Source organism: Lissotriton helveticus, chromosome 11 (assembly GCF_964261635.1).
Source record: "Lissotriton helveticus chromosome 11, aLisHel1.1, whole genome shotgun sequence".
Lineage (NCBI taxonomy): Eukaryota > Metazoa > Chordata > Amphibia > Caudata > Salamandridae > Lissotriton > Lissotriton helveticus.
This window is the reverse complement of record NC_136072.1, coordinates 326,576,059-326,602,331: the sequence shown is the minus strand read 5'-3', so window position 1 is coordinate 326,602,331 and position 26,273 is coordinate 326,576,059. Positions and strand designations below refer to the sequence as shown.

General features: G+C 45.1%; 1 protein-coding gene across 8 annotated transcripts in view; it reads left to right on the top strand.

The window, feature by feature from the left end:
- The window catches only part of D2HGDH (D-2-hydroxyglutarate dehydrogenase), a 1,118,641-nt gene that overhangs the window by 619,215 nt on the left and 473,153 nt on the right, over nt 1–26,273 (top strand). For all 8 annotated transcript variants that reach the window (XM_078665666.1, XM_078665667.1, XM_078665671.1 and 5 more), the window contains one exon: nt 7,331–7,388. In XM_078665666.1, coding sequence (XP_078521792.1) covers nt 7,331–7,388 — 58 coding nt within the window. The remainder of the gene's footprint in view (nt 1–7,330; nt 7,389–26,273) is intronic.

The following is a 26,273-nucleotide window of genomic DNA, read 5'->3' as shown; positions in this document are numbered from 1 at the left end:
GAACAGTCATTCAGTCACTTATCCACCAATGTTTCTATTTTACACATTCACCGAACAACAACCTGTTAAACACTCCTGTACCTACAAAGACAGTAGTCACGGAAACGCTGCGACAGGTCAAGTTATGAGTCTTTCCACACTTCATCTCAAAAAAAGAAACCAGACAACAACTAGGTTGTGACTACAATTACAAAACAGTCAGATGTGCATGTCTTGCAGTCTCTTCAGACATGAGGCCATACCACTACCTATGTGACAGTCAAGGCATGGAACCCACTGGCTTCCTTTGACTAAAGGTTTGCCATCATCCCTAAGTCTACACATTCAAGGCTGATACAACACAAAAACGGAATGTTTAACTATACATCACCTTAACTCAAAACTCCCTTGATCAGACTCTAGCACAAAACCTGTCCTCTTAACAACACTTCAAAGACTTCGACATCACAAGGTGACAGACACAACACTTTCTCTGTCTTCCACAAGCAGCTCACAAAACACCTGAAGCACAACACACCCCACCACACACTTACTCATAAAGGGTACAACCCTGCAGTCAGGCCGAAAAAAGTACCTAATCTGCAGCAAGTAAAACGCCCTCTGGAAACTGAACATAAAAAAGTTGTGACACAAAGATGCAGTCTCCAGTAGACGCATACTGACAAATTGTTGGCACAACAAAATATTAAAAAATTTGAGCTGTCCAGCAATACACCAGACCATGGGCCAGATGTAGCTCGCCGATTTCGGCCGTTACCGACCGGTATTTGGGATTTGTAATGTGGGGGCCATAGATTTACAGAATCGGCAATTTTACCGATTCGGTAAATATACAGAGTTGGTAAAATACCGAATCGGTAAATTTACCGATTCTGTAAATCAATATGTAGGTGGCACTGTAATCAGTGCCACAGGCCCTTACCGAATCGTTATTTACCATGGAATACTATTCCATGGTAAATAACGAATTCCTGTGTACATGCACATCTGTGCATGTACACCTGTGGCATGTGGCACACAGACATGCCCTAAGGGCATGTATGTGTGTCACATGTCACACAAGTCAGAAACAGGGGTGCAACAGGGTGTCAAAGTGACACCCTGTCCCCCTTGTAAATTCGGTATTTTTACCGATTCGGTAATTACCGAATCGGTATCTGCCATTGAATCCTATGGGCTTCAAGGCCCATAGGAATCAATGACAAATACCGATTCTGTAATTACAGAATCGGTAAATACCGAATCATACCGATTCGGTATTTTTACGGAATTTTTTACCTACATAGCAATTACCGAATAGTGAATACCGAATCGGTAAAATTCGGTATTTACCATTCGGTAATTTGCTATTACCTACATCTAGGCCACAGTCAGCAGATAAAGATGTACTCACCTATAACACACAAGTGCCGTCAAACACTAATATTCTGGGACAATACTGACCTACTCCAGGATACGCAACTGAATAAAACGCATCATAAAACAATAACACATTGCAGTCTCTGACTGACTCCTTTATGTGCAACTGAATAAAATGCACCACAAACCAATTGCAAATGTAGGCTCCCTCATGTTCCTACACCTCTGACATATCTTCCCATTTGTTTAGAATGATAATTGGTAGCAGGGTACACTCAGGGTTTGTGCCTAGGCAAATCTGTAAAACTTGGTCTCTTGGTCTCTCATTGTCTTTTCTGAAACTTTAGTAAAGTAAGAAAATGTTCCTTCATCTCCCAAATGTTCAATGGTTTGGTTAACAGATTTGTAGTCTGTAGATAGCTTGATCTTATGATAAGCTGACCACCCTCGATGATTTTCTAAGTAAAGCATTTACCTTCTCATTTTAATTTGATTTTCTGTATTGAAAACATCTAGCTCAAGCTGGGTATTAGAAGCAAACTTAACAAATTGACAGGAGACATAGTCTGAATGAAGCTGAGCGTCCCTCACAATTAAACAAGAGAATTTAGGGTTGCTCCGTTTTTCCCAAAGAATGTAAGAACCTCAGTGCACAGGTTTTTTCTAGTAAATCCCATGAGGCCAAGCCTATTTCAAGAAATAAAACTTGTATCATTGCGTTCTGGGGAACAGAAAAAAGTTTACTGAGACAGATCCTTTCCACACTATCCCAGCTAACTCTTTTATTAAATGCAAAAAGAACAATTGATGGACAGAATGTAGAACAATGTCATACATTCCCCCAGTACAGAGATCTGGGCCGAAATACACCGTTTTGTTGCTCCCCATGCCATTCCAGTTTTAACCCAGCCATATGCACATCAGTCTTGACCCTGCACCCTATGGGCACAGTCCAGGCCGAACTGCCAGGCCAGGTCCTCCCTGGACTGGAAACAAATATCCTAGGACAGGTTTCAGGGTTTCACCCCTCATCAGCCAGGGTAGCTTGACTCCAGTGGCATGGAGAGCATGGGCACCACTCCTGGGCATACTCATCCTTCTCAGGGTGACAAATGCAAACAGAACAATTGATGGACAGAATGCAGAACAATGTCATACATTCGCCCCAGTATAGACATCTGGGCCTAAATCCATTGTTTTTTGCTCCCCATGCCATTCCAATTTAAACCCAGCCATATGGAAATCAGTCTTGACCTGCTCCTTGTGGGAACATTCCAGCCAGAACTGCCAAAACAGGTCCTCCGTGGACTGGAATCAAACTTCTTAGGACCGGTTTCAGGATTGCACCCCTCATCAGCCAGGCTAGCTTGACTCCAGTGGGATGGAGAGCACGGGACCCACTTCTGTGCATACCCGTCCCACTCGGGGTAGCAAATGCAAAATGAACAATTGATGGACAGAATGCCGAACAGTGTCATACATTCACCCCAGTACAGACATCTGGGCCTAAATCGATATTTTTTTTTGCTCCCCATGCCATTACAGTTTGATCTCAACCATATGCAAATCAGTCTTTATCGTGCTCCCTATGGGAACAGTCCAGCCCGAACTGCCAAGCCAGGTCCTCCCTGGACCGGAAGCAAGCATTCTGGGACCGGTTTTAGGGTATTACCCCTCATCAGCCAGACTAGCTTGCATCCAGTGGCACAGTGAGCCAGGGACCCACATCTGGGCATACCCATCACACTTAGGGTGAAAAGTGCTACGCAAACAAATGATGGACGAAATGCTGAGTAATTATACATTCATCCCAAGTCAAGAGATCTGGGTTAAATCCATCACTCTTTTGCTCACTATGCAACCCCAGTTTAAACCCAGCCCTATGCAAATCAGTCTTGACCTGGTTCCTCATGGGAACAGTATCCCCAACTGCCAAGCCAGGTCCTCCCTGGACCGTGAACAAGCGGGTACGGGGTATTACCCCTCATCAGCCAGGTCCAGCCTGAATCCAGTTTTACAGTGAGCAAGGGACCTACGCCTGGGCATACCCATCCCACTTAGGGCTACGCAAACAACTGATGGACAGAATGCTGAATAAATCATACATTCACCCCAGTCAAGAGATCTGGGTTATATCAATCATTCTTTTGCTCACCATGCCACCCTAGTTATATCCAAACATATGCAAATCAGTCTTCCTCATGGGAACAGTCCAGTCGAACTGCCAAGCCTAGTCTTCCCTCGACCGCAAACAAGCATCTTCGGACTGGTTTCGGGGTAATACACCTTATCAGCCATGCTATCTTGAATCCAGTGGCATGGTGAGCATTTTTTAGTCTGAACTATTTGGTGCTTGCAGTGTATTTCCTGTATCACTGACTAGATGTAGTTGGCATTTGGGTATTATTCCCAGCCAGCCATGTAATAGAGGGTCTGGGTGTTGTTAGGGTGGGCTATTCTGACTTGGATGATAGGAATTTCTAAAATTGTTTTCACTTTATAATTTTCACATTGTAACATAAGCATAAACTACTAACAGAAATACAAAGAAAGTTTTAGCATGTGTTCATCAATATACCTTTCTTGGGTCAATTACTGTTGTTTCTACTGCATCCGCTATTGCTGATATGGTATTGTAGTCATATATCTTGCTATAACAATTATTATCATCAGAGTGATGACCACCATTTGTAGTTGTGGATCTCTTGCTTCTTTGTGAAGTACATTATAAAAATTTATTTACAGCCCGTTCTCCGTATCCTTTTTAAGTAATGGGCTTTCCAGTACTGCAGTTTCACGCTACAGAGATCCAAGTGAAGATTTTTGAGTATCAGAATTTATCAGAAATGTATGAAGTGGAACACATATATCTTTGGGGTTGGACAGAGCTGGCAGCAGATTTACATACAGTTCACTATTATATTTACAATCTACTGAATCTATGTGCCATGTGGCAGTTTTTGGAGAGTGGGCCCACCTCAGCAGAGTGGGACTTTCCTTTTGGCCAACACTAGGTGTTTACATTTTAGTTTAAGGATTGTTAAAGTGTGACCCAGTAGTGCCAACAGAGGATTTTGTTGTATTTCCATTTCCATCTCCAACATTTTGGATAGATCCCAAAAGATCAGTGACCAGTATTCGGCTACCCAAGGTCAGGTTCAGGCCAGCCACTGTTTATCCACATCTAGCTCACATCGAGTCTGCCCTTAACCTCATTGTATATACATTCTTAGGCATCCGTTAAATTCTATGCTGAGATTTATTATTATGAATTGTTCTCTATCTGCTTAAGAGAGATCTCTTTTTGAGTCTGGGAGCAGCAATATCCCCTTTGTGCACTGGTAAGTTGTGCTCACAGATCTGTTTCCAGCTGTATTTTAGCATTATGGACATTATGTTGTATAGTCAGGGACATGTTTTATAGTTTCGAGATTAGTTGTTTTGGACAGGGGTAGTTATGAGACAAGAGAGTTGTGTCAGCCCCTCAGGTCCATGTGTGGAGGTGATATGCCTGTCTCTAGCTGCTGCCTTTAACCTGTAAAAGAAGAACACATCTAGAGGAGTTCTAGTGTTTGGGGGTGCTAATGTGTTTAGTGAGAGGAGCATCTTCTTATGAAATAATCTACCTAGTGTTTGTATTCCAAGTTTTCTGAGTTGTTGGCAGGCCTTAGGTTCCACCGTTGAAGAAATTACTGTGTTCACGCAGTGTGGAATGTGTGGCAAATGTGCCATATTTGGGTGTTTCATTGGCCTCATCCAGACACCAACTGTAAACATCACAAGATCAATGTCTGTTGTTAGTCTCACAGTTTTCGTTTATAAAGTAGGATTTGAAAACATGTTGGGTGGTTATATGTGTTTCTATTCCAGAAATAGGCAAAGTGGGCTTGGGCGCATAAATTGCCCACTCAGATTAGACAGTAAGATTTATAGCATGGGGAAAAATGTACGCAATCAGTGTATTACATTTTTGTCAAATAGATATAGGAATTTAGGAAGGACTTACATGTTTACCTGTGCATTCTGTCGAATTATGCTGAGTGGTAATTAAATAAAAATATCCATTATGCGGCTCTAGTTTTGCAACAGCCCTGTCATAGTTTACTCTAAGTACTATTCTCCTCATTACGATGTCGGTCTGAGGTACCTCCGATCGACACAGTTGCAGATTGGGAACCGACCTACCTCAGGTCGGCGGTTCTGACCGCATTATTTGGATACGAAAGTACAACTGCCCGCAGCACAAGCTCCCATTAAGAAATGGGAATTTGTGAACATCCCTGCACTGTGTGGCAGGCACTGCAGGGATGCTAGGTGCCCCCAAGAACAGGCATGGAGGGCCAGGGGGTAAGGAGGCCTTGCTAGGGGCCAGAATGTCACTTTCCGTCAGCCTTCCCATGTCGAAAGTCCCGATAGGGAAAGGCTGTTGGAAACCAACATCATAATCCTGACGGCGGAAACACCGTTCTTTAGGGATTATGGTGGGTTTTTGATCGATCAATGGGCTCCATGAGCCTGTCAGAATGCGTTGGTCGGTCCCTCTGACTGCTGCCTCCGAACGCACACATTGTAATGCGTCAGTCAGACAGCAGCAGTAGACCGCAACCGACAAGCTGAATTGCATCGTAATGAGGCCCTATGTCTTTATCATGATCAATTTGCATACCTAGGTAGTTCACTATGCCACACCATAGGTATATCTAGATCACAGCATCTTATGTTAGGGGTTTGGGGGATGAAGCATAGTTTGGCTCCTTTTATCATGAGGCCCAATATGGTACCAAACTTCATGAAGGTGTGAATAACACAAGACAGATTATCTGTGGAATTTTTCAGAAAAAGTATCATATTATCGGCATATAAGGCTGTGATAAGCCTTGTGGCTAACTTTAGCCCTCTGTGCAAGTGATACTGATGGCTATCCGTGCAGCAAAGAGAAGCGGGGATAGGATTCTGCTTTATTATCTGTTTTCGCGTGTGATTTTTGTAGGGTCAGATATCTGGTTATTAAACTATAAATTGGCGGCAGGTTGCATTTATTGTAGTTTTATTCATTTAGTAATAAATAGACTTAATTCCGTTTGTTTAAGCGCTTCAAATAAACCATTCAATAGATTCAAAAGCTTTGGCTGCATCCAGGCACACTGCCACCGCCTCAGTCTCAGGCTGGGCCTTCTTCAACACTGAGAACTTTGTTCACAAGACGTAAGCCCTTGCCCTCCAGTCATGAAACTTGATTGTTAAGTGAGGGAGCACATTAGGCGTATGTAGGTGCATTTTGTGTGTCAGAATTTGAACTAGTATTTTATTATAAGTATTGATAAGTCACAGAGGTCTGTATGCACCACACTAAGGAGGGTTATTGGCCCTGCTTCATGCATTATTGGGATTGTGGTCTGTCTCCACTGTTTCTTGAAATGCTCGAAGCAAGTTCAGTGCAATGACAGATCCATAGAAACGTATGTAAAACCTCAATCGTGAATCCTCGGTGCCTGGGCCTTACCCCCTGACATGTCCAGAACTGTGTTGGCCATGTCCTTGACAGAGATTATCCTGGCTAAGTTCTCGCAATGCGCGTCTATGAGCCAAGCCAGAGACACTTCATCGAGGAAGCTTGCTTACATGTTATGTTATGTTATACAGATTTGATGAGCTCACTATCACCCAGGAGAATATCCTTCTTTATGTTATAATCAGTCCTAAAGCGATCGTTTGAAATATCCAGTTACAATAATGTATCCATGATAAAATTAATGGATTGACTGCTTTAATGCGAAGAGCAGGAGCTTGCCTGAAAAATCAGCCTTTCCAGTACTTTGATGCCATCCTGTTTTGTAAACAGTATTTGTTGACATTTTTAACAATGTTATTATAAATAATTTTGAGTGTTTCACTGTAACAATGAATAAAATAGTCTGTTGGCTCATTAGTGCTATAATATGAAAAGTAAAATGCCCTATTTTTATTGCAGGCTGTAGCAAGGTATTATTAAGACCACGAACTACAGGAGAGATATCCGAGATCCTCAGGTAAACCTGTTTTTTTTAGTAAAATTAAACAATTTTAATCTTTGTATTTCATATATTGAATTTTTAGACAATATTTTCACCTAGTCATGGAACGTATACAAAAGAAATCACATACAAGCTCTCTTATATTTACTTGCGTTTTTTAGAGCCTTGTCTTCCCTGTAGACCAATTGTAGCAGAAAAGACGATGGCTTGGCAGTACACAGACAAACACTGTTGGGAGGGGGCATGTCCCCTCCATGATTTGGGAGTATGCGTCCTTCACCTAAGTTACCCCTAGCCGAAGCTCTGTTGTATTTTCGATCATTTTAGGCATCAGTGCACATGAGCATTTATGCATATACACGGAGGGCTCGTTTTATTTTAGTGACTTTGAGTTCCATGGCCTTTGCTTCTGGTCGCCGGATTTGTGATGACTAACAGAGTTGTCTGTGTGTAATCAGTAGGAGTTGGACAGGCCTTTTTACCTGGCCCTGCTGATGGGCGAGTAACCTACTGGCATGATCTGTGTCCCAATCCAGTTTGTTTCCTGTCACCCCCACCAAGACTTGAAGTGATCTTCGGATTTTGAGGATATCAGTACTCCCACACCTGGATGACTAGCTATTAAAGTCCGGCTTACCATAGTCATTTTTGTATCCCTTCCGTACAATGTCTTACCGCAACATCGTTGGAGTTCACTGTTAACAGGCTAAAGTCCCACCTGACTCCTTCATAGAGGCTATCATTAATTAAATCAATCTTGGACACAGTGGAGTTTAAGGCTTTCACTCTGTCACAACACGTCCAGGACATCTGGGCTATGATCCAGATGTTGCAGGTACGTCAAACGTAATATAGTATTGATATAAAGATGTTTCGAAACAAGGTTAAACCGATAATGGAGGATTAATCGCGCTACATTGAGCATTTCTCAGATTAATTAATTTTGATAATGCTGCACGCTCTCCGGATAAGGGAATCCTCCTCACGCTGTGATTGTGCGTACCTGCAACCTACATCTCTGCAATTGGTGCACAATCTATCAAGTTTACAAAGATTACAGTTTTAAGCAGAGATTGCGCTGTACAACTGACAGATACAACTTGGTGACCACTATCGTAAAAATAGGATATCATTGTTGACTGATTGTGGCCTTTCCTGATGAAAGCACCCCTCCAGTGCCGAAACGCTCGTAGAATACAACAGTCAAATATTATTGTGTCACACTGTTTGTCTATAAAAATTAACACTAAGGGCCATATGTAAGTAGCTAAATACCGGTCAGTAACGGCCGAAATTCGGTATATTTGCCGTTACCGACCGGTATTTAGGCATTTGAGATGTAGGAGGCCAAAAATAAGGTTTCGGTATTTATAAATCGGTAAATACCGATTCATCATTACCAAACTCGAAATTACCGAATCCGAATTACCGAATCCCTATTTACCGAATCGGTAAATAAGAAACGGTAAAAATGAGAATAGAGATGTAGGTAACTTCGAAAATACAGAATTTCATGAAATTCGGTATTTAAGAGTCAGTAATTACCATGGATTGAAATCAGGTGGTAACCAGGTGCAGGCCATAAAACAGGCCCCAAAATGCAACAGTGTGATCAGAATGGTGGCTTTCTATGTGATAGCAAGGCGGCTACGGCTACAGGCAGCAGGAGAGAGGATCTGGAGACGGGAGGAGCAAGTCTACAGACAGCGGATCACACTCTTCCATCTTACTGAGGCAGAGATCCATGAAAGGTACAGGCTACACCCCCACGCCATTTTGGACTTGATAAGGGACCTGCACCCACTCCTGGAGCACCCAACACCAAGGGCGCACGCCATACCACCACATGTGCAGGTGCTCTGTAGCCTAAACCTGCTTGCATCTGGCAGTTATCAGGGGGTGATAGCTGCGATAGGTGGGGTGTCCCAGTGATGCCTGTCCCGTTTCTTCAGGAAGTTCCTGGAGGCCATGATGCAGAGAATGCATCATTACATCAGCTTCCCTGACACACATGCGGAACTGCAGAAGACCAAGACTGACTTTTACCAAATAGCACAGTTCCCACATGTCATCGGCTGTATTGATGGCTCACACATCCCAATCTGCCCACCTGCAGCCACTGAGTACATCTACAGGAACAGAAAGTCCTCCTACTCCATAAATGTGCAGGTAATCTGTGATGCTGCCAACATAATCACAGACATTGTGGCCAAATTCCCTGGAAGCACCCACGACTCCTACATCTTCCAGAGCAGTGGGATCTACACACGCCTGGCAGCGGGGGAATTCGGAGAAGGATACCTGCTAAGTAAAACACTGTGACACACCCTGATAGATACTGCAGATGTAGGTGTTGTTGTGCATGTGATTAATGGCTCTCTCTTTTCCACATAGGCGATAGCGCATATGCCGTCCGCTCGTTCATCCTGACACCCTACCTGAACCCATCAACCCAGAGTGAGAGACGATACAACGTGGCACACAGATCTAAACACAACGTTGTGGAGCGCACCTTTGGGCTGTTAAAAAGCAGGTTCCACTGCCTCCACAAAAGCGGAGGCGCACGTCAGTACTCACCCCTCATCTGCTGTAAAATCATTGCAACTTGCGCAATGCTGCACAACCTTGCCACTAGGAAAGGAACATCAGTAGAATTAACAGATATTGAGAATAATGATGATGAATTTGCACAGCCTGAGCCCAACACAGCAGGAGTGGCGCCAGCAACAGATGGGAGACAGAGACGGGCAGAGATCACACACAACTATTTTTAAGTAAGTAAGGAGACACAGCCAGGCGTTGCATGTACATGATGTAGTTTAATAACTGGGCACTACGACAATGAATAAATGGCACACCATGCCAGTCCAATTGGTGACAACCTTAATAGGTAGTCATGGGTTACTTCACCCTTAATATGTTCATAAATGTGTGGGCAGCATTAACGTCTGCACCCACGCACAACAGTTCTGGATGCCTGCAGCTGGCTATCCTCACTGGCTGCTGAGCCAGGGCCCGCAGCATGCCGCCTGCTGCTTCTCCGGGTGTCAGGTACGGGGGTAATGCTGCTCCTGCTGGTGGTCTCATCACTCTCCCCTACACCTAGAGCACCAGCGGTGGCTGACTGGGTGGTCAGCAGCACTTCCAGTGCGGATGTCACCTTCCCCATCCCCCTGGAGACATCAGTGCAGCAGTGCACAAGCCCCTCCTGCATTGCCACGGAGCGCCTGCAGAGCAGGGAAGTGGCAGTTGCCAGGCGGTTCACTGCCCTGGTGTGCTGCTCCATTTTCTGCCTCTCCCTGGGCCTTGTTGCCCTGTCCTCGTCCAGTTTGTCACACAGCACCAACACAGATTGGGACATGTCCCGCTCCGACATAGAGCTGATGCCCCTGTCAATGTTAACCATGTTCTGGTTTAGGTGCCGCATTTGTCTCTGTACTGACTGAATCGCCTTCCCCTGCAGGCGCTGCACCTTTACCATACTGGCTTCCAGCCCTCCGAAGACCCCATCACCCTTCTGAGTTGTGCTGTGCTCCCGGGACCTGCGGCGTCTCGCACCTGTGTGCGCACCCTCGGAGGTGGACTGCAGCCCAGCATTTGTTTCCTCCAGTGGACCAGTTGGTGTGTCACCCCCCCCTTGTGTCCTCAGAGGACGTCTCGATGACATGGAGAGTGGCAACAGCATGCCTCCTGGGCCTTACCACTACAGGTGATGTTGCTGCTGGTGAGGCTGAGAGTTGTGGTGAGGCTTGCTGTGGCGGTGAGTCAATCAGCAGTGGCGATGCTGGCTCTGGTGTTGTGGCTGGCTCTGTTGGTGCAGCTGCCTGTGGTGCTGATGCCGGTGGTGGTGGAGTGCTGTGACCTGCTCTTGTTCTGGCACCTTCTGTTCTTCCCTTCCGGGGTACCCTTCCCTCCTTCTCCTGCGCAGTCCTGCGCGATGACTCTCCTGTGGACAGATATGGACATTAGCTCAGTGGTCCTGCAGCCCTACATTTCAATATTAAATTACATTCCTGTTACACTATCTCAATGTCCTCTGCTGCTTCTAATTGATGTATGTGGCATGCCTTGTTGTTTAGTGTGATGACTGTCATAATGGGTGTTTCACTGACTACATCTCCCTTAATGCATTGCTGGTGTATACTAAAACCTGTACTGGAGTGTGAGTCACACAGCCACATTGGGGAATGGGGAATGGGGGGAGTATTGCTGTGCATGCTTCTTACCTTGTTCTGTGGCAGCTCTGGCTGAGCTGTCTGCATCCCTGGTTCCAGACACAGTCTCGGGCTCCAGGGTTGACTCAACCAGCTGCTCCAGGTCAGTGAGGGCAGGTGCCCTGCTCCTTCCTCCCCCTGTGAGACTGGCCTGTTTCCTCTGTGTAGCCAGCTTCCTCTTGGTGATGATCCGTAGGTCATACCACCTTTTCTAGAGGTCATCGATGTCCCGTGGGCTCACCCCAATAGCATTCACCTGCGCCTGGATTGCCTGCCAGAGCTTCCTTTTTACTGCTTCTGCTACCTGCAGGGACTGCTTTCCAAAAAGCTTTGTGTGGTGTTTAACCACCGCCTCCACAAGGACCTGAAGCTCACTTGCACTGAACTTCATTTTTCTTTTCCTTTCTGCTCCTTCCCTCTCAGATTCATTGGATGCCATCCTTCAGTTTTCCTCAGCAATGTTAAGCCAGTGGCTCAGTTGCTCTCCTCTGCACTCCCAGCTCTCCAGAAAGTTCTGATTGTCTGCACCTGCATGGGTGTGGCCACTTCCTGGTTGTGGGGTGGGGTGGATGCACAGGATTGGTTGATTCCTCAATTTCTTGTTTTTTTAATCTCCGAATCGGTATTTACCGTTTCGGTACACATTTTCCAAATTTTTCCGAATCAGTAAATGTTACAGATTTTTTACCTCCATCTCATTTACCGAATCCTAAATACCGAATCGGTAAAATTCGGTATTAAGGAATCGGAAAATATAATTTACCTACATATGGTCCTAAAGAATGTTGTTTTTAAATTGAGTGTAGACTGTATGAGATGCGTGATTGTAGACACGATTGGAACAGTATGATTGGGTTTTCTTAATATTGAAATGATTGCTAATAGAATATATTTTGTACTTTTTGAAGATAAATAGTTTTGTTTGTTCTTTCTTCAAATCAATCCTTCTGTTTTTTATTGATCACTTAAATTTTTACTGTTCTGTATTATTATTGTTGCCTTAAATATTGAAATCCAGAGTTCCCGCCAGGCTGGCACGCTCCCTCCTCTGTTATGTTAATCGGTCCAATCAGACCACCCTCCTGGGCGCAGTCATTGTTTGTGCTTCTGAGATGGTGCCTCCTTTGTCCCCTCTCAGCGTGTCACTCCGTGAATGAGTTTAAAAAACACAAGGATGTTATCCTAATTCAGAGAAAAAGGACGGGGTATATGTAAAAATAACACTAAGTGAATGAGCCCAGTCTTCGGCTCCCATCAGGTTATCCCCGGTTTCCCCTGGGTCGACACTTCTCCATTGTGAGATACTTAATGGGCTTTCCGACCTTGCTGCAGCCTCTGTGTGGACCCAGGTGCTGGCATTTAGACTGGGGTTTGCTTCTCTCCCCTTTTCCGTGATGCAGATGGGAGCGGCCTGCTCACAGGAACTTGCTGGGTAACTCCAAATTCTCCCAGAGGCTGGAGCGTCTTGTCTTGGGTGACCTGAGTGGTTTACGGCTGCGCCTCCATCTTGGGCAAGGTTGCAGAACACCACCAGTGCGATTTGGTGCGCACTCCAGCCGAACGCCTGGCCGCTTTTAGGTAATAACTTTGACTGGGCCTCCTCCTGCCTTATGGACCCGCCCCGGACAAGGTGTGGTCCAAGGATCACCGAACTACAGGACACAGGCACCGGAGCCAAGCTAACAAGCAGCCAACTCCATGCATGCCTTGGCCATGCCTCCCTCGCAACTTACTGTGTTTGATCTGCCACCTAAAGTAGTTGAGGCTTGAGCCGGGGGCTGTTACTAATTTTAACTTTGTGTGCATTTAAAATTGTTTTGCGCCTGATTTTGTCATTATTTGATTTTAAAATCTACCAAATACCTGGTTCATTGCATTGTCCCCACTCCCAGCGCAGCCGAGTCAGTGCTGACGCTGTGGGAAGCTGGGCTTAGGAGGCCATATTGGGGGGAATTAGGGTTGGCGTTCGAGTTCTTGCTCGCCTCCCGCCCGCCTCTAAACTTGTATAAAATGATGTCATCATCCCATCCGCGCAGCGGGCGGGCGCAGCGGGCGCGCCGGCGGCGCGCCAAAGGCAAGCCCGTATGCGCCCGTCCGCGACCGGACAGGGCCGGGGGCCACGACCCCTGTCCCTCCCTCGAGCCCCCACATAAGATACACCTCTAACGATCTATCGAGACTGAGACCTCTTGCTAAAAAAGAGTGTGCTCATTCATACCATCCTCTAAACCTGCCCATTCTGTGCCGACATTGTCATATTCACCCTAAAGGCCTTCTGCCTATGGAACATCAGAACTCCTTTAAAATGCTCCTTTTAAATTGCAGATCGATGCCTAGGCACCAAACCGAAATATCCATATTGCTCGAAGAGCATAACCCGGATGCGGCTTTCTTCACAGAGACTTGGTTAACCGAATCGTCAGTGCCGGACCTAGTCCTAACATTGCCACACGGCTATCAAATAACCAGAATAGACCGTATCTCAGGAAAAGGAGGAGGACTGGCAATAGCGTTTAAAGATACTTATACCTGTCGATGCAACCCTATCCCTATTCCCGACTGTGAGAGCTTGTCGTTCAATCTAGAATTCTCATCTAATTTAAATTTCTCTGGCGTCCTGGTTTACCGCCCCCCTGGCACGACCAGACAGTTTTTAGATTCTGTGCCCTCAATAATCGCAGATTTGGCTACTTCATCAGCCAACTTCACGCTTTTAGGAGATCTAAACATGCATTTTGAAGACGCTGCTGATCATGCTGCCCAAGAGCTAATTGATGATCTATCTGCTCTACAACTGGTCCAGACTGTCTCTTCACCTACACATGTGAAGGGACATTTACTAGATCCAATATTTAGCAACTGTTTGGGTCTAGTGACAGAGCCCCTATTGCTCTTCCATGGACAGATCACCTACTGACTCAGCTTACTTGGTGCATCCCCAAACCACCTGTTCTTTTGACTGGTCTACGGGAGGCTCGAAATTGGCCGAAATTGCCAACTGATGAGTGGGCTCGTGAACTTCAGGCCACAATCCCTCTAATTACTACAGATCCAATAAAAGCTAATGATATTTTTAATAGCTGGATCACTCAGTCACTAGACACTATCCTTCCAATAGTAAAATCTCGCACCAAAAGGTCCAGAACATCAGCTCCCTGGTACACTATAGAACTCAGGGAAATTAAACGTAAGTGTAAAAGGCTGGAGAGAAAATGGCGTCTAGGATATACAGACCCCGAAAAAATAGCATATAGAAATTCCATTAGGAACTACAAGCTAGAGATGAAAAAAGCCCAATCCCAGCATTACACACAAAAGATCAATGATGCTAGGTCCGACTCAAGGGAAATTTATAGGATAGTGAAGAGTCTAACTGCACTCCCTCAGCCTCCGATTAACAGTGAGAACCTTCAAGTCCGCTGCAATGAGCTGGCAGATTATTTTCTTAATAAAATAAACAGCATCTACTCTGTCTTTCCTACCACTCATTCACAGACTCAAGTAGCTATTGCCAGCTTTTCAAACTATGGAGAAGCAGATAATAAATCCCCAGTACTGGAGAATTTCCCATTATTGCAACTGAACTCATTAGCCAGCCTAATGACCCAGGTAAAAACGGGTTCCCCCAGCGACTCGGCCCCTCCTAGATTTTTAAGGACTGTCAGTCAGACCATTTCACCAGTCATGCTAAAGGTACTTAATGCCTCCATTCTCACCAACATAGTCCCCCCTAAGTGGAAAGAAGCCAGGGTAAAAGCACTTGCCAAGAAGCCTAATATGAGCATTACCAATTTTGGCAATTACCGTCCCATCTCCTTGCTCCCCTGGGCCAGCAAGTTACTGGAAAAACACATCAATGGCATATTAACCAATTTCCTAGAGGAAAATAATCTCCTTGAGCCCTCGCAAACCGGCTTCCGCCCCAAACATGGAACGGAGTCGGCTTTGTTGGCAGTTCTGGAAGAAACAAGGGGCATCTTAGATCGGGGAGGATCGGTGGCAGTCATCCTCCTCGATCTCAGTGCCGCTTTCGACACTGTAAATCACACCATCTTGCTGCAGCGCCTATGGGAAATTGGGATTCATGGAGGAGCTCTGGAGTGGATCCGCTCATTCTTATCGAAGAGGAAATTTCAGGTCTTTGAGGGAGCAACTATCTCCACAAGTAAGCCCTTGGGCTGTGGAGTTCCGCAGGGCTCCTCATTAAGCCCGACGTTATTTAACATCTATATGAGACCGCTGGCTGGGGTCGTCCTTCCTTATGGTATTAAGATCGTTACCTACGCGGACGATACCCAGCTGGTGGTCTCTCTCACGCGGGCAGGAGACCATGCGGGCACAGTGGACTTGGCAGGATGTCTGAGGGAGGTCAGTGAGTGGATGACCCTGTCGTGTCTCAAACTTAATGGGGACAAGACAGAGGTTATGATGCTAGGGCATCAAGCACCATCCACGATCAACCAGATCTGGCCAGTATGTCTGGGTACTCCTCCAGTCCCCAGGGAGACCATCAAGAGGTATACAACCTTTACAACGCAACTTTTACAACGACCTACCATTACCACGCAACTTTTACAACGCAGGATCCATTACAACGCATACCATTACAACGCATGTATTTACAACGCAGGTACCTTTACAACGCATACCATTACAACGTAAGTATTGGTAAGTATATCATTTTATTAAAAATATTATAAGTTTGGGTTTTTGGATAAAGGGGTATTTTTAGGGTTCAGGGTCAGTTTTCAGTTTTTGGGTAAAGGGGTATTTTTAGTGTTTAGGGTCAGTTTTCAGTTTTTGGGTAAAGGGGTATTTTTAGGGTTCAGGGTCAGTTTTCAGTTTTTGGGTAAAGGGGTATTTTTAGGGTTTAGGGTCAGTTTTCAGTTTTTGGGTAAAGGGGTATTTTTAGGGTTCAGGGTCAGTTTTCAGTTTTTGGGTAAATGGGTATTTTTAGGGTTCAGGGTCAGTTTTCAGTTTTTGGGTAAAGGGGTAGTTTTAGGGTTCAGGGTCAGTTTTCAGTTTTTGGGTAAAGGGGTATTTTTAGGGTTCAGGGTCAGTTTTCAGTTTTTGGGTAAAGGGGTATTTTTAGGGTTCAGGGTCAGTTTTCAGTTTTTGGGTAAAGGGGTATTTTTAGGGTTCAGGGTCAGTTTTCAGTTTTTGGGTAAAGGGGTATTTTTAGGGTTCAGGGTCAGTTTTGGGTTTTTGGGGTACAGAGATATTTTTAGGGTTCAGGGTCAGTTTTGGGTTTTTGGGTAAAGGGGTATTTTTAGGGTTTAGGGTCAGTTTTGGGTTTTTGGGTAAAGGGGTATTTTTAGGGTTTAGGGTCAGTTTTGGGTGTTTGGGTAAAGGGGTATAGGGTAAAAATTAAATATAATTAAATTTAAATTACATTAAATTAAATTTATTAAACTACATTAATTAAATTAAATTAAATTAATTAAATTAAATTACATTAAATTAATTTTAATTAAATGACATTTAAAAAAATATTATATACTTACCAATACTTACGTTGTAATGGTATGCGTTGTAAAGGTACCTGCGTTGTAAATACATGCGTTGTAATGGTATGCGTTGTAATGGATCATGCGTAGGAAAAAATGCGTGGTAATGGTAGGCGTGGTAAAAGTATGCGTTGCAACGTCATATATCCCCATCAAGAGCCTGGGAGTCTGGTTGGATAAATACTTGACGTTTAACCATCAAGCTGTCGTGCAATCTGCCACCTGTTTCGGCCTCATTAGAGTGTTGAAGAAGATTCTTCCACTACTACCGTTTGAGGCCAGACAAACTGTGGTCCAGGGACTGATACTTTCGAGGCTAGACTTTGGGAATTCGCTCTACCTTGGGGCCCCTGAATCCACACTAAAAAAGCTGCAGATAATCCAGAATTAACTAATACAGCCCCCACCATTGTTTGTGCTGTTTCCAAGTTTTTAAAATGGGCTTGGTTGATTCGACTAAAAAGACTGTCCGTATCAATTTAATTCTGTCTTAGATAATTTATTCTAATCAATTGTGCTTTTATTCCTTTTAATTTTTTATGTACAGTCACACTTTCGACATGCTGTTTTACTTTTCTATCTTTTGTAATGCTTTTATGATATATGCATATCGAAATAAAGCAATCAACCAACCAATCCAGAATTGTGCGGCTCGAACTCTGCTCCAGCTTCCCCGTAGGACTTCTGTGAAGGCCGGATTGATAAGATTACACTGGCTCCCGGTGAAAGACAGGATAAACTTCAAGTCCCTTTGTGTTGCTCATCGATCTTTCTGGGAGACTGGGCCATTGATCAGTCGCCCGTTAATTACCCCTTATCTTCCAACCAGACAACTTTGCTACACCAACGCCTTAAAAGATCTAGAGCAGGAGGTCGCTCTTTCACTCTGAACGCGGCCAAACTGTGGAACAGCCTTCCTCTTCAACTTAGGTCCAATCCAGACCTAACCTCTTTTAGGAAAAACTTAAAAACTTTCCTGTTCAACAAGTAGTCTTTCCGGACCCTGCCCTTGGGAAATATGTGTTTAGTCTTCTCAGCGCTGGGACGCCTCCGGGCAGCTATTTTTTGCGCTTTATAAAACTCATTTTCATTTCATTCATTCATTTCATTTCATTTCATGTCATCCTTGCTCCCAGTTTCCCTTCCATGAAATCCATTTATGCCAAGCTCTGGGGGCTGATGAGGCATTTGCAAGACTGACCCTTTACAAGAAAAGCTTGTTTGTTGTATCTCTGGCCTAGCCAGTGGTAGAAGTGGGAGGGATCGAAGGGCACGGTGTGCCCCTACTTTTTAAATTTAACTCAGTCCGTTCCCCTACTTCTTTATTTTAAAAATGCGTCCCATGACTGCAGGGATGGTCTGAATTTAAAAAGTATTGCGTGATGGTCCAGCCCTGGTTGATGCAGATTAAGGAAGGCCTCCGAAGTCACCACAACCTCCTCCCCCTTTCCCTCTGTATCTGAGGCCACACTGTAGGAAAAGTGTTTCACTATAGGGATAATCAATCAGCAGCGAAACCGGCTACCTTTGGTGGCCCTGCTGCTGCAGTGATTTACACCTCATTTAGTTAGGAGGCCCCCTGCTTGCCCCCACTGTGAACATAACAATGGTCACATCAGGATGCATTTTCGGCACCACCCTTGACCTCATCTGCTCTTTAGTTTGGGGCTCACCCAGACTAACGATGCCACACGGAAAGGAAGAGCACGACAGGTGTGGAATTTGTGCCCAAACCTTGGGGCTTTTAAAAATAAAGATTTGCAATGCAGTAGGTTTCGCATTTGCGAAATTTTAAACTATTGGCATTGTAAATGACAATGCCTTTTATTTATCTGTTTTCAAAACCAACACAGGTAATAGCTTAAAGTCTTGCAAATGCGAGACCTATTCCACTGTTACTGCTTGTTTATGTTTGTGAAGAGCAAACTTTTACAAACTTGTATAATGTATACTGAGCGCTGTTTAGTAAATTTGAAGTTAAAAAAGTCACATACAAAGAAAATCCCAATATACAAGTTAAAACAGCAAACACAGCAAGAATTTAACACATAGAGAGAACACGAGGGGTTCCCATACAAATTGTTATTATCGCTTTCCAACTGCACCAACCCTTATAAACCTTCTCATGAAGCAATGTACAAAATCTGCCCTGAAAAAAACATTTCAGACACATGGTCAGCGGTTATTGAACTGAACTTGCTCACTGAACTTCTATTAATTACAAATAGTTTCACTGGGACCCGGTTAGAAGCATTAGGCAATGTAGTCGTTAACGGCAAAGAAAACGGTTTAAAAGGTGACAAAAAAAAACAACCCAAGAAGAATGAGCGTTGTCCAGCTGGATTTTGGAATAGGCTGGAAACAAAATGGAGAACTTCTAAGTTCACTGCAGCTACACCTTAGAATTGGGATCTATTAGTCTATATTAATTTAAACTAGTATTTGTATTTAACCAGTACAAATTCCCTTCTTAATTACATACATTCTTTATTTTATACATTTTGTGTTTATCATATGTACAATAATACACAATAAACAACTGATAGGATATATATGGATCCAGTTTAAACCACTTCATAACTGTTCAAGTATAACCATTTATAATTGTTCAAGTAGAATTTTCACCACAGTCAGCCACCTGACCACAAACAAAGCTTAACAAAGGTTGGTTTCAAACAAGTTCTGACAATTCACATAACTACGTATGAAATATTAGAACATTGGAATGTTGGGAGCTCCATTGCAGACGATGGAGTGCTCCCTGCTTCTACGGGCCGGTAAAGGCCCGCAGAGCAATATTCCAATGTTCTACAAAGGCTTCTCGAAGCTCGAGGGGATTTATATCCCCTCGAGCTTCGAGAACCCTTTGTTTAATTTGTTTGAACATTCTGCCCTCTAGTGGCAGAATGTTCTAATAGCCTTATAGCCCTTCGTAGCAGGGCTATACCGGCTATTAAAGTCCCGCTATCTCGTTAAAGTCCCTCGCCTTCGGCTCGGGCCTTTAACGATTCAGCGGGCCTTTAATAGCCGGTATATCCCGCTACGGCGGGCTATAAGACTATAATAGAGTATTTGTTTAATGTGGTGACCACTCTGGCATGGCATACAGCACACAAGGTCTGACTGCCCCCCTACCCCAGGAAACCCACACAAAGTAGCCACACATAGGGTGAATTACAAGAGTCTTTCAAGTCTAGCCTATAAAGCAACTCAGAGTCATTCCCTTCTACCTCGCCGTACGGGTAGTGGCTTTGAACACCCCCATTCGTTCCATGAGATCACCTAACCATCATCCTCTCACCGCGAGAAGTCCTGTCTTGACCTCCTATGTGCTCCCTCAAAGTTCTAACTCTTTCGACTACTCAGAACTCTTCCATGGAAATAAATGTCTTCCAAATCACATCAGGGGCACTCTCTTCCTTACGTAATTCAAATAAATAAATAATTCACCTCACTCAAGCGAGGCCTAACTCGACCTTCAACCTCCCACCACTACCCCAGTCCTTAAATGTAAGTATGTATATATAGTATATAACAGTAAGTGTGTTATCATTATTCGTATGCATGGACGTACAATGCTGCAACGCCTCAAAACATTTTTGTTTACTACTAGCAGTTATGCAAATAACTATCCTTAGCTTTAAAACTAAATAAAGTCAAAACGCTATACAAAAATAAACACGCGGCCACCATAGCCAAAGCTGGCTGGGGGAGCGCAAAACAACCACTGGCTTCGAAGCTGGCGTCCCACGAGTGTATTTAAAGTAAGTGGCAGACATTATTAAAGCGAAAGCGCACTGCTACAAATACAAACAAGAAGGGTGCTATTTCTATGCGCTCTAACGTTCCTGCTTCAGCAAGAAGGGAATTAAGTAAATAGTGCATCCAACCTCTTAATGAAAGGTAGAGTGCAGGGACACATGAAAGAGGGGTAGTCCTGATGGTAGGTAACAACAGGAGACAGGGAGGTACTAAGGAGGGACTAATAAGCCTATTAACAAATCAGAGCCCAACATATACAAAGGACAGTCACAACAGCCAATACAAAATAGGGGCGGAGAGTGGATACAGCTTCAAATCTATACCTCAATACAGCATGTCTTGTATAGACAGCGCAATCGCTTCCTACCCAAAACCTAAAAATGACTGTAGAAAACATTTAATGTCTTATCAGCTGTTTTACTTATTTTATTTTATAAAATTTGTAATGCTGCTCTGTCTGTGTTCAGGGATGTGGTCTTTTCAAAAATACTATTTACCTTTTTTAAGGATATGAAATAAAAAAAAGCAGCCCTAGGTGTCTAGTTCTGTGACACCCGAGCACCTGCGCCACTTGTGTACCCCATCCAGGGTGGGACTGTGAAAACAAATAGGCCCAGGCACCAAGGCAGGACTGGGGTAATGGGCATCGGGTGGGAGGCAGGAGGCTGGAGGGTGAGAGACTGGTTTTGTTCTGGGGGCTGCAAAACCGGCCCTCAGTAACAAAACCAGCAGGAGTGTCCCGCACAGTGACTCACTTCTCACTCTCAAAAATTGAGTCACGTCACATCCAGGTGTTTATAACTGGGCACAATTGGGTTGTAGCTGAAGGCAGTGCAAGTTTATCTCAGTGGGGCAGAAAGGTGTTCGGGGGGAGAGATGTAGCACTATGGCCAGAGCCACCAAATTTGAAACTGGGGAACCAGGATCAGGCTTCATGACCAGACCACTCTCCTGAGGGAGCACATTCGCCTACTAGACCATAGAAGGCCTCGCTAGGCCATATAAGCCCTAGACTCTTAGCACCAGGAGGTGGCCAGGATGGGTTAACCTTGAAGCCCTGTCCACCACAATCCATACTGAAGTTCACCTCCAGTTTTGTCGGCAGGCCTGCAAAGCAGCACACCCTAGATAAACAGAGACTTTGTCACTGAGGTCACAGGACCCTTGAGGCCAGTCCGTCTCACCCATTGGTGCCTCCATTGTCTTTGTTCCAGCAGTAGTAGTGAAACTCACCAGGGATCGACAATGCAGGATTTGCAGGCACATAAAACTAAGGGGCAAATTTACGAGGACCATTCATCATGTTTGCACTACGGAACGTGGTAAATGCATGACGCGAACCTCCAAGTCATATTTATGAAGCCACTCATAGCAACTTTGCATGGCTTTGAATGGTTTCATAAATATGGAGTAATGCGACACAGCGCAAATCACCGCTTTACCTTCCTCTTCACAAGGGACGCATTGAGGTGGGTGTTCCCATGCAACTCCCATGGTTATTGATGCATTCCTAGATTTACAAGGACTTGTAAACCCGGGAATGTATGAAAATCATACGCCTCCCCAAGGGAGGCACAACAAGGAGAAATATCTTTATTTATCCAGTATTGGGGTATCTTTCATAGATTCACATGCCTGAATCATTTCCCGTTGCTGAGGCGGGAGTCCCACGGTAAATAAAAAAGCAGTGCAAAAAGCACATTATAGTAGTAGGCTCCAGAAAAAAGGCCTGAGGCCTAGGTTGTAGTAGCCTATCTACCTCTTTTGCTAAAAAAGACCAAAGTCTTAGCACCAACCAATCAGCTTACAGCACCCTCTAGAACCCTCTCTGCAGAGCCAGCTCTCCTCAGATTTTCACCGCGCGTCGTGTGGAAGGGAGTCTCCCTGAGTCTTGACTCAGTTTTTTCTTCAGAGCTTCAGGATGTCTGACAAGAAGGCCTTATTTAGACCTTGTAGAACCTGCGAAAAGAAAAGTGTCCATGTTGAAGACCAACATAAGGACTGTATTTATTGTCTCTACCCTAAACATGAGGCAAAAAATTGTAAAATCTGCCGCACCTTCCCTTCTAAAACCTTAAGGGATAGGGAGGCCAGAGTCCTTTTGTGGCTGAAATCCTCTTCTACGGATGACGATGACAAGGCCTCTACCTCCAGCAAAAGATCGAGGTCTAAAGAGGATGATTTAAGTGAGGGGAGAAAGCATGCTAAAACCTTCCACTCCACTTCAGGCTCTTCACAGAGATCTCCAAATTCTGTCTCTGGAGCCTCAGCCACCAAAGATTCTTCAAAGAAAATCGTGAGTAAGAGCTTTGCTGTCTCCTCACCAGTGACTACGAGAATATGTATTGTGACTAAGAAGGCTCTCGTAGAGTTTCGTCGATGAAGAACATCCCGTCGACGAAGTCATCGACCCCACCGTCGACGACTGTCTCGTCAACGAAGAAGCGTATCCCGTCGACGACATCGACGACGAGTGCGTCGACGGCTGCCCCGTCGACGTCGAGCTCGTCGACGATTGTCCCGTCGACGACGGCTCCATCGACGTCGAGCCCATCGATGACGGTCCCGTCGACGTTGAGTCCATCGACGACGGTCCCGTCTACGGCAATTCCGTCAACGAAGATTCCTTCGTCGACGATGATCCTCCCGTCGACGACGACATCTTTACAGCTAGCACTGAATCATTGTCACCGGTGCCATCAAGACCAATGGATTCAGCTTTGGTTAAGCCTGGCTTTTTCTACCCCACTTTCAACAAAGACCTTTCAACTGGTATCTTACCAGAGGCAACAAGGTTCTTATATGTCACAGCTTATGCCCTCTCATCTTCTAGAATCTTACTCTGATGAGGAGGAAGAAGAATTTGATGACGACGATAATGAGGGAGCTTTTGGAGTAGCTCGCCATCCATCCGAACTCGTTATTAAGTGCCAGGATGAGGATTAAGACAATACTTATTCAGGGCACTATTACAGGGAAGACATTGTAGTGCCTCATTCTATGGAACAGCAAAGACGGCCTAAAGTTTCAGAGGTCACTCATTTACCGCCTAACCTTATTCAGGACTTACAGGCTATGCATGCAGATTATAAACAGCGTTTTCCGACGCTAATGCAGCAACCTGTTGCTCCGGTTCCTCCGCCTCAAGTTCCGCCACTTTCTCCGGTCGTAGACGCTCCGCAACCTGAGTTGCCTACACACACCCCGGACACTTCTTCGGATGAAGAAGTAGAGGAAGGAGAGTTACCTAACGTGCCTCCAGCGGATCCGTTGGTTGACTACGTTATCCCCATGCCATCCCCCCCAACGCCTCAACCTTCAGACTCGCCACCTGAAGATATAGGGTGATTCCACAATCTAATGCAGAGAGCAGCAAATAGATTTAAGCTCCCAGTGACGGTGGAGCAAACGGAATGTTTTCTTCACGATTTCAAGGAAGAAACTAGGAAGGTGTCTAGAGCCATTCCGATTATTGACTACATCTGGCAAGAGGGCATCAAGGTGATGAAAAATTCGCTTCTGTGCCTGCTGTGTTACCACATATTGAAAAGAAATATCGTGCCCCACTCCATAGTCCTGCATGCCTCATTGGTCATCCGCGTCCGGATTCAGTCATTTCACAGGCCGCACAACAAAGGTCAAAGAACCCAGCCACCCCTATTTCTACACCACCTGATAAGGAGGGGCGCAGTTTGGACGTTATTGGTAAAAAATTCTCCACGATGGCTGCGGCTTCCATCAGAACAGCGAATTCCTTGGCGATTATAGGGCGCTATGATCGCCAAATGTGGTCCGAAATGGCTGGTTTCATGGATCTGATTCCGGAGGACAAGAGGCAAGAAGCGCGTAAGATTCTGATAGAAGGAGAACGCACAGCTGCGGAATCTATTGACTGTGCATTCGATGTTGCGAACACAAATTTCAGACAGTTGGCAGGAGCGGCGGTCTTGAGACGTCAAGGGTGGTTGAAGGCCACTACCTTTAGGCCAGAGGTTCAATTAAAAATACTGGACATGCCATATGACGGAGAGTCCCTGTTTGGGAAACATATCGATGAGGCTCTCCAAGCAAATAAAACAGATACTGATACTGCGAAATCACTGGGCTCATTGCAGTACAAAAGAGGGTCCTTCAGAGGCGCAAGAGGACGTGGTTACTCGTCCAGAGGAAATTATTATCAACAAGGCAGGCAATACCAGCAGCAATATCGTCAGAACTATCAATCCTCTTATCTCCAGTCAGGTTCATCTGGTTTCTCTCGCCAAGGAGGAAGAAAGCGCACAAATAATCAAGGCAGAGACACTCACAAAAAACAGTGAGGTCAGTTGGGCGTCAACCTCAGTTCCCTACCTTCCCGTGGGCGCGAAGATATCTGTCTTCCAACAACAATGGCAACAGATCACTACCGATCGGTGGGTGTTGGACCTAGTCCAGCATGGCCACACCCTGGAGTTTATCAACAAACCTCCAACAACTCCGCCCAGGGGTCCCCCTCCCCCTCGTCTTCACTTATTGTTCAAGGAGGTTCAAATAATGCTTCTCAAGAACGCTGTGGAGAAGGTTCCAATCCATCAGAGAAGGACAGGCCTCTATTCCCGGTTTTTCCTCATAAAGAAGAAATCTGGGGAATGGCGACCAATCCAATCCTAGATCTGCGCAATCTCAACAGATATCTCAAGAAGCAGGGTTTCTGAATGGTCACTCTTTCGGACTTTCTCAACTGCCTCAATGAGGGAGATTATATGGCTTCCTTGGACATGGGCGATGCATACTTCCACATCCCAATCCACCCAAAACATCGAAAATATCTCCGTTTCACTGTAGCTGGCGCCCATTACCAGTTCAAAGTCCTTACATTTGGCCTCAAGTCGGCTCCAAGGATTTTTACAAAATGCCTGGCTCCTGTAGCGGCAGCTCTTCGATCATCAAAGGTCCAGGTTTTCCCGTACTTGGACGACTGGCTAGTCAAGGGTCCATCGAAGGCCAAAGTAAAGTCCGACATTGCAGTATGCCGCACTCTCTTTGCATCGCTAGGCCTCACGATCAACAAGAGCAAATCTCAATTGATTCGGAAACAGAACCTACTGTTCCTAGGAGCTTGTCTGGACACAGTAGGATGCAAGGCATTCTTGTCTCGAGAGCGACAACTCCGGCTACAAGCTTTGGCCATAAAGCTATCAAGAAAAAGGTCACTTTCAGTTTGCCTATTCACATCCCTTCTGGGGATGTGCTCTTCAGCCATCAATCTCATTCCATTAGCACGGCTCAAGATGCGGCCTTTACAGGAAGAGTTACATCGTCAATGGCAGCAAGCGACGGGCTCTTTCGAGGACACCATCACAGTCACCACCCGAATGGTGGAGGCCCTTCAATGGTGGACACAATTACGTAATCTGAAACAAGGGCTCACGTTCTTT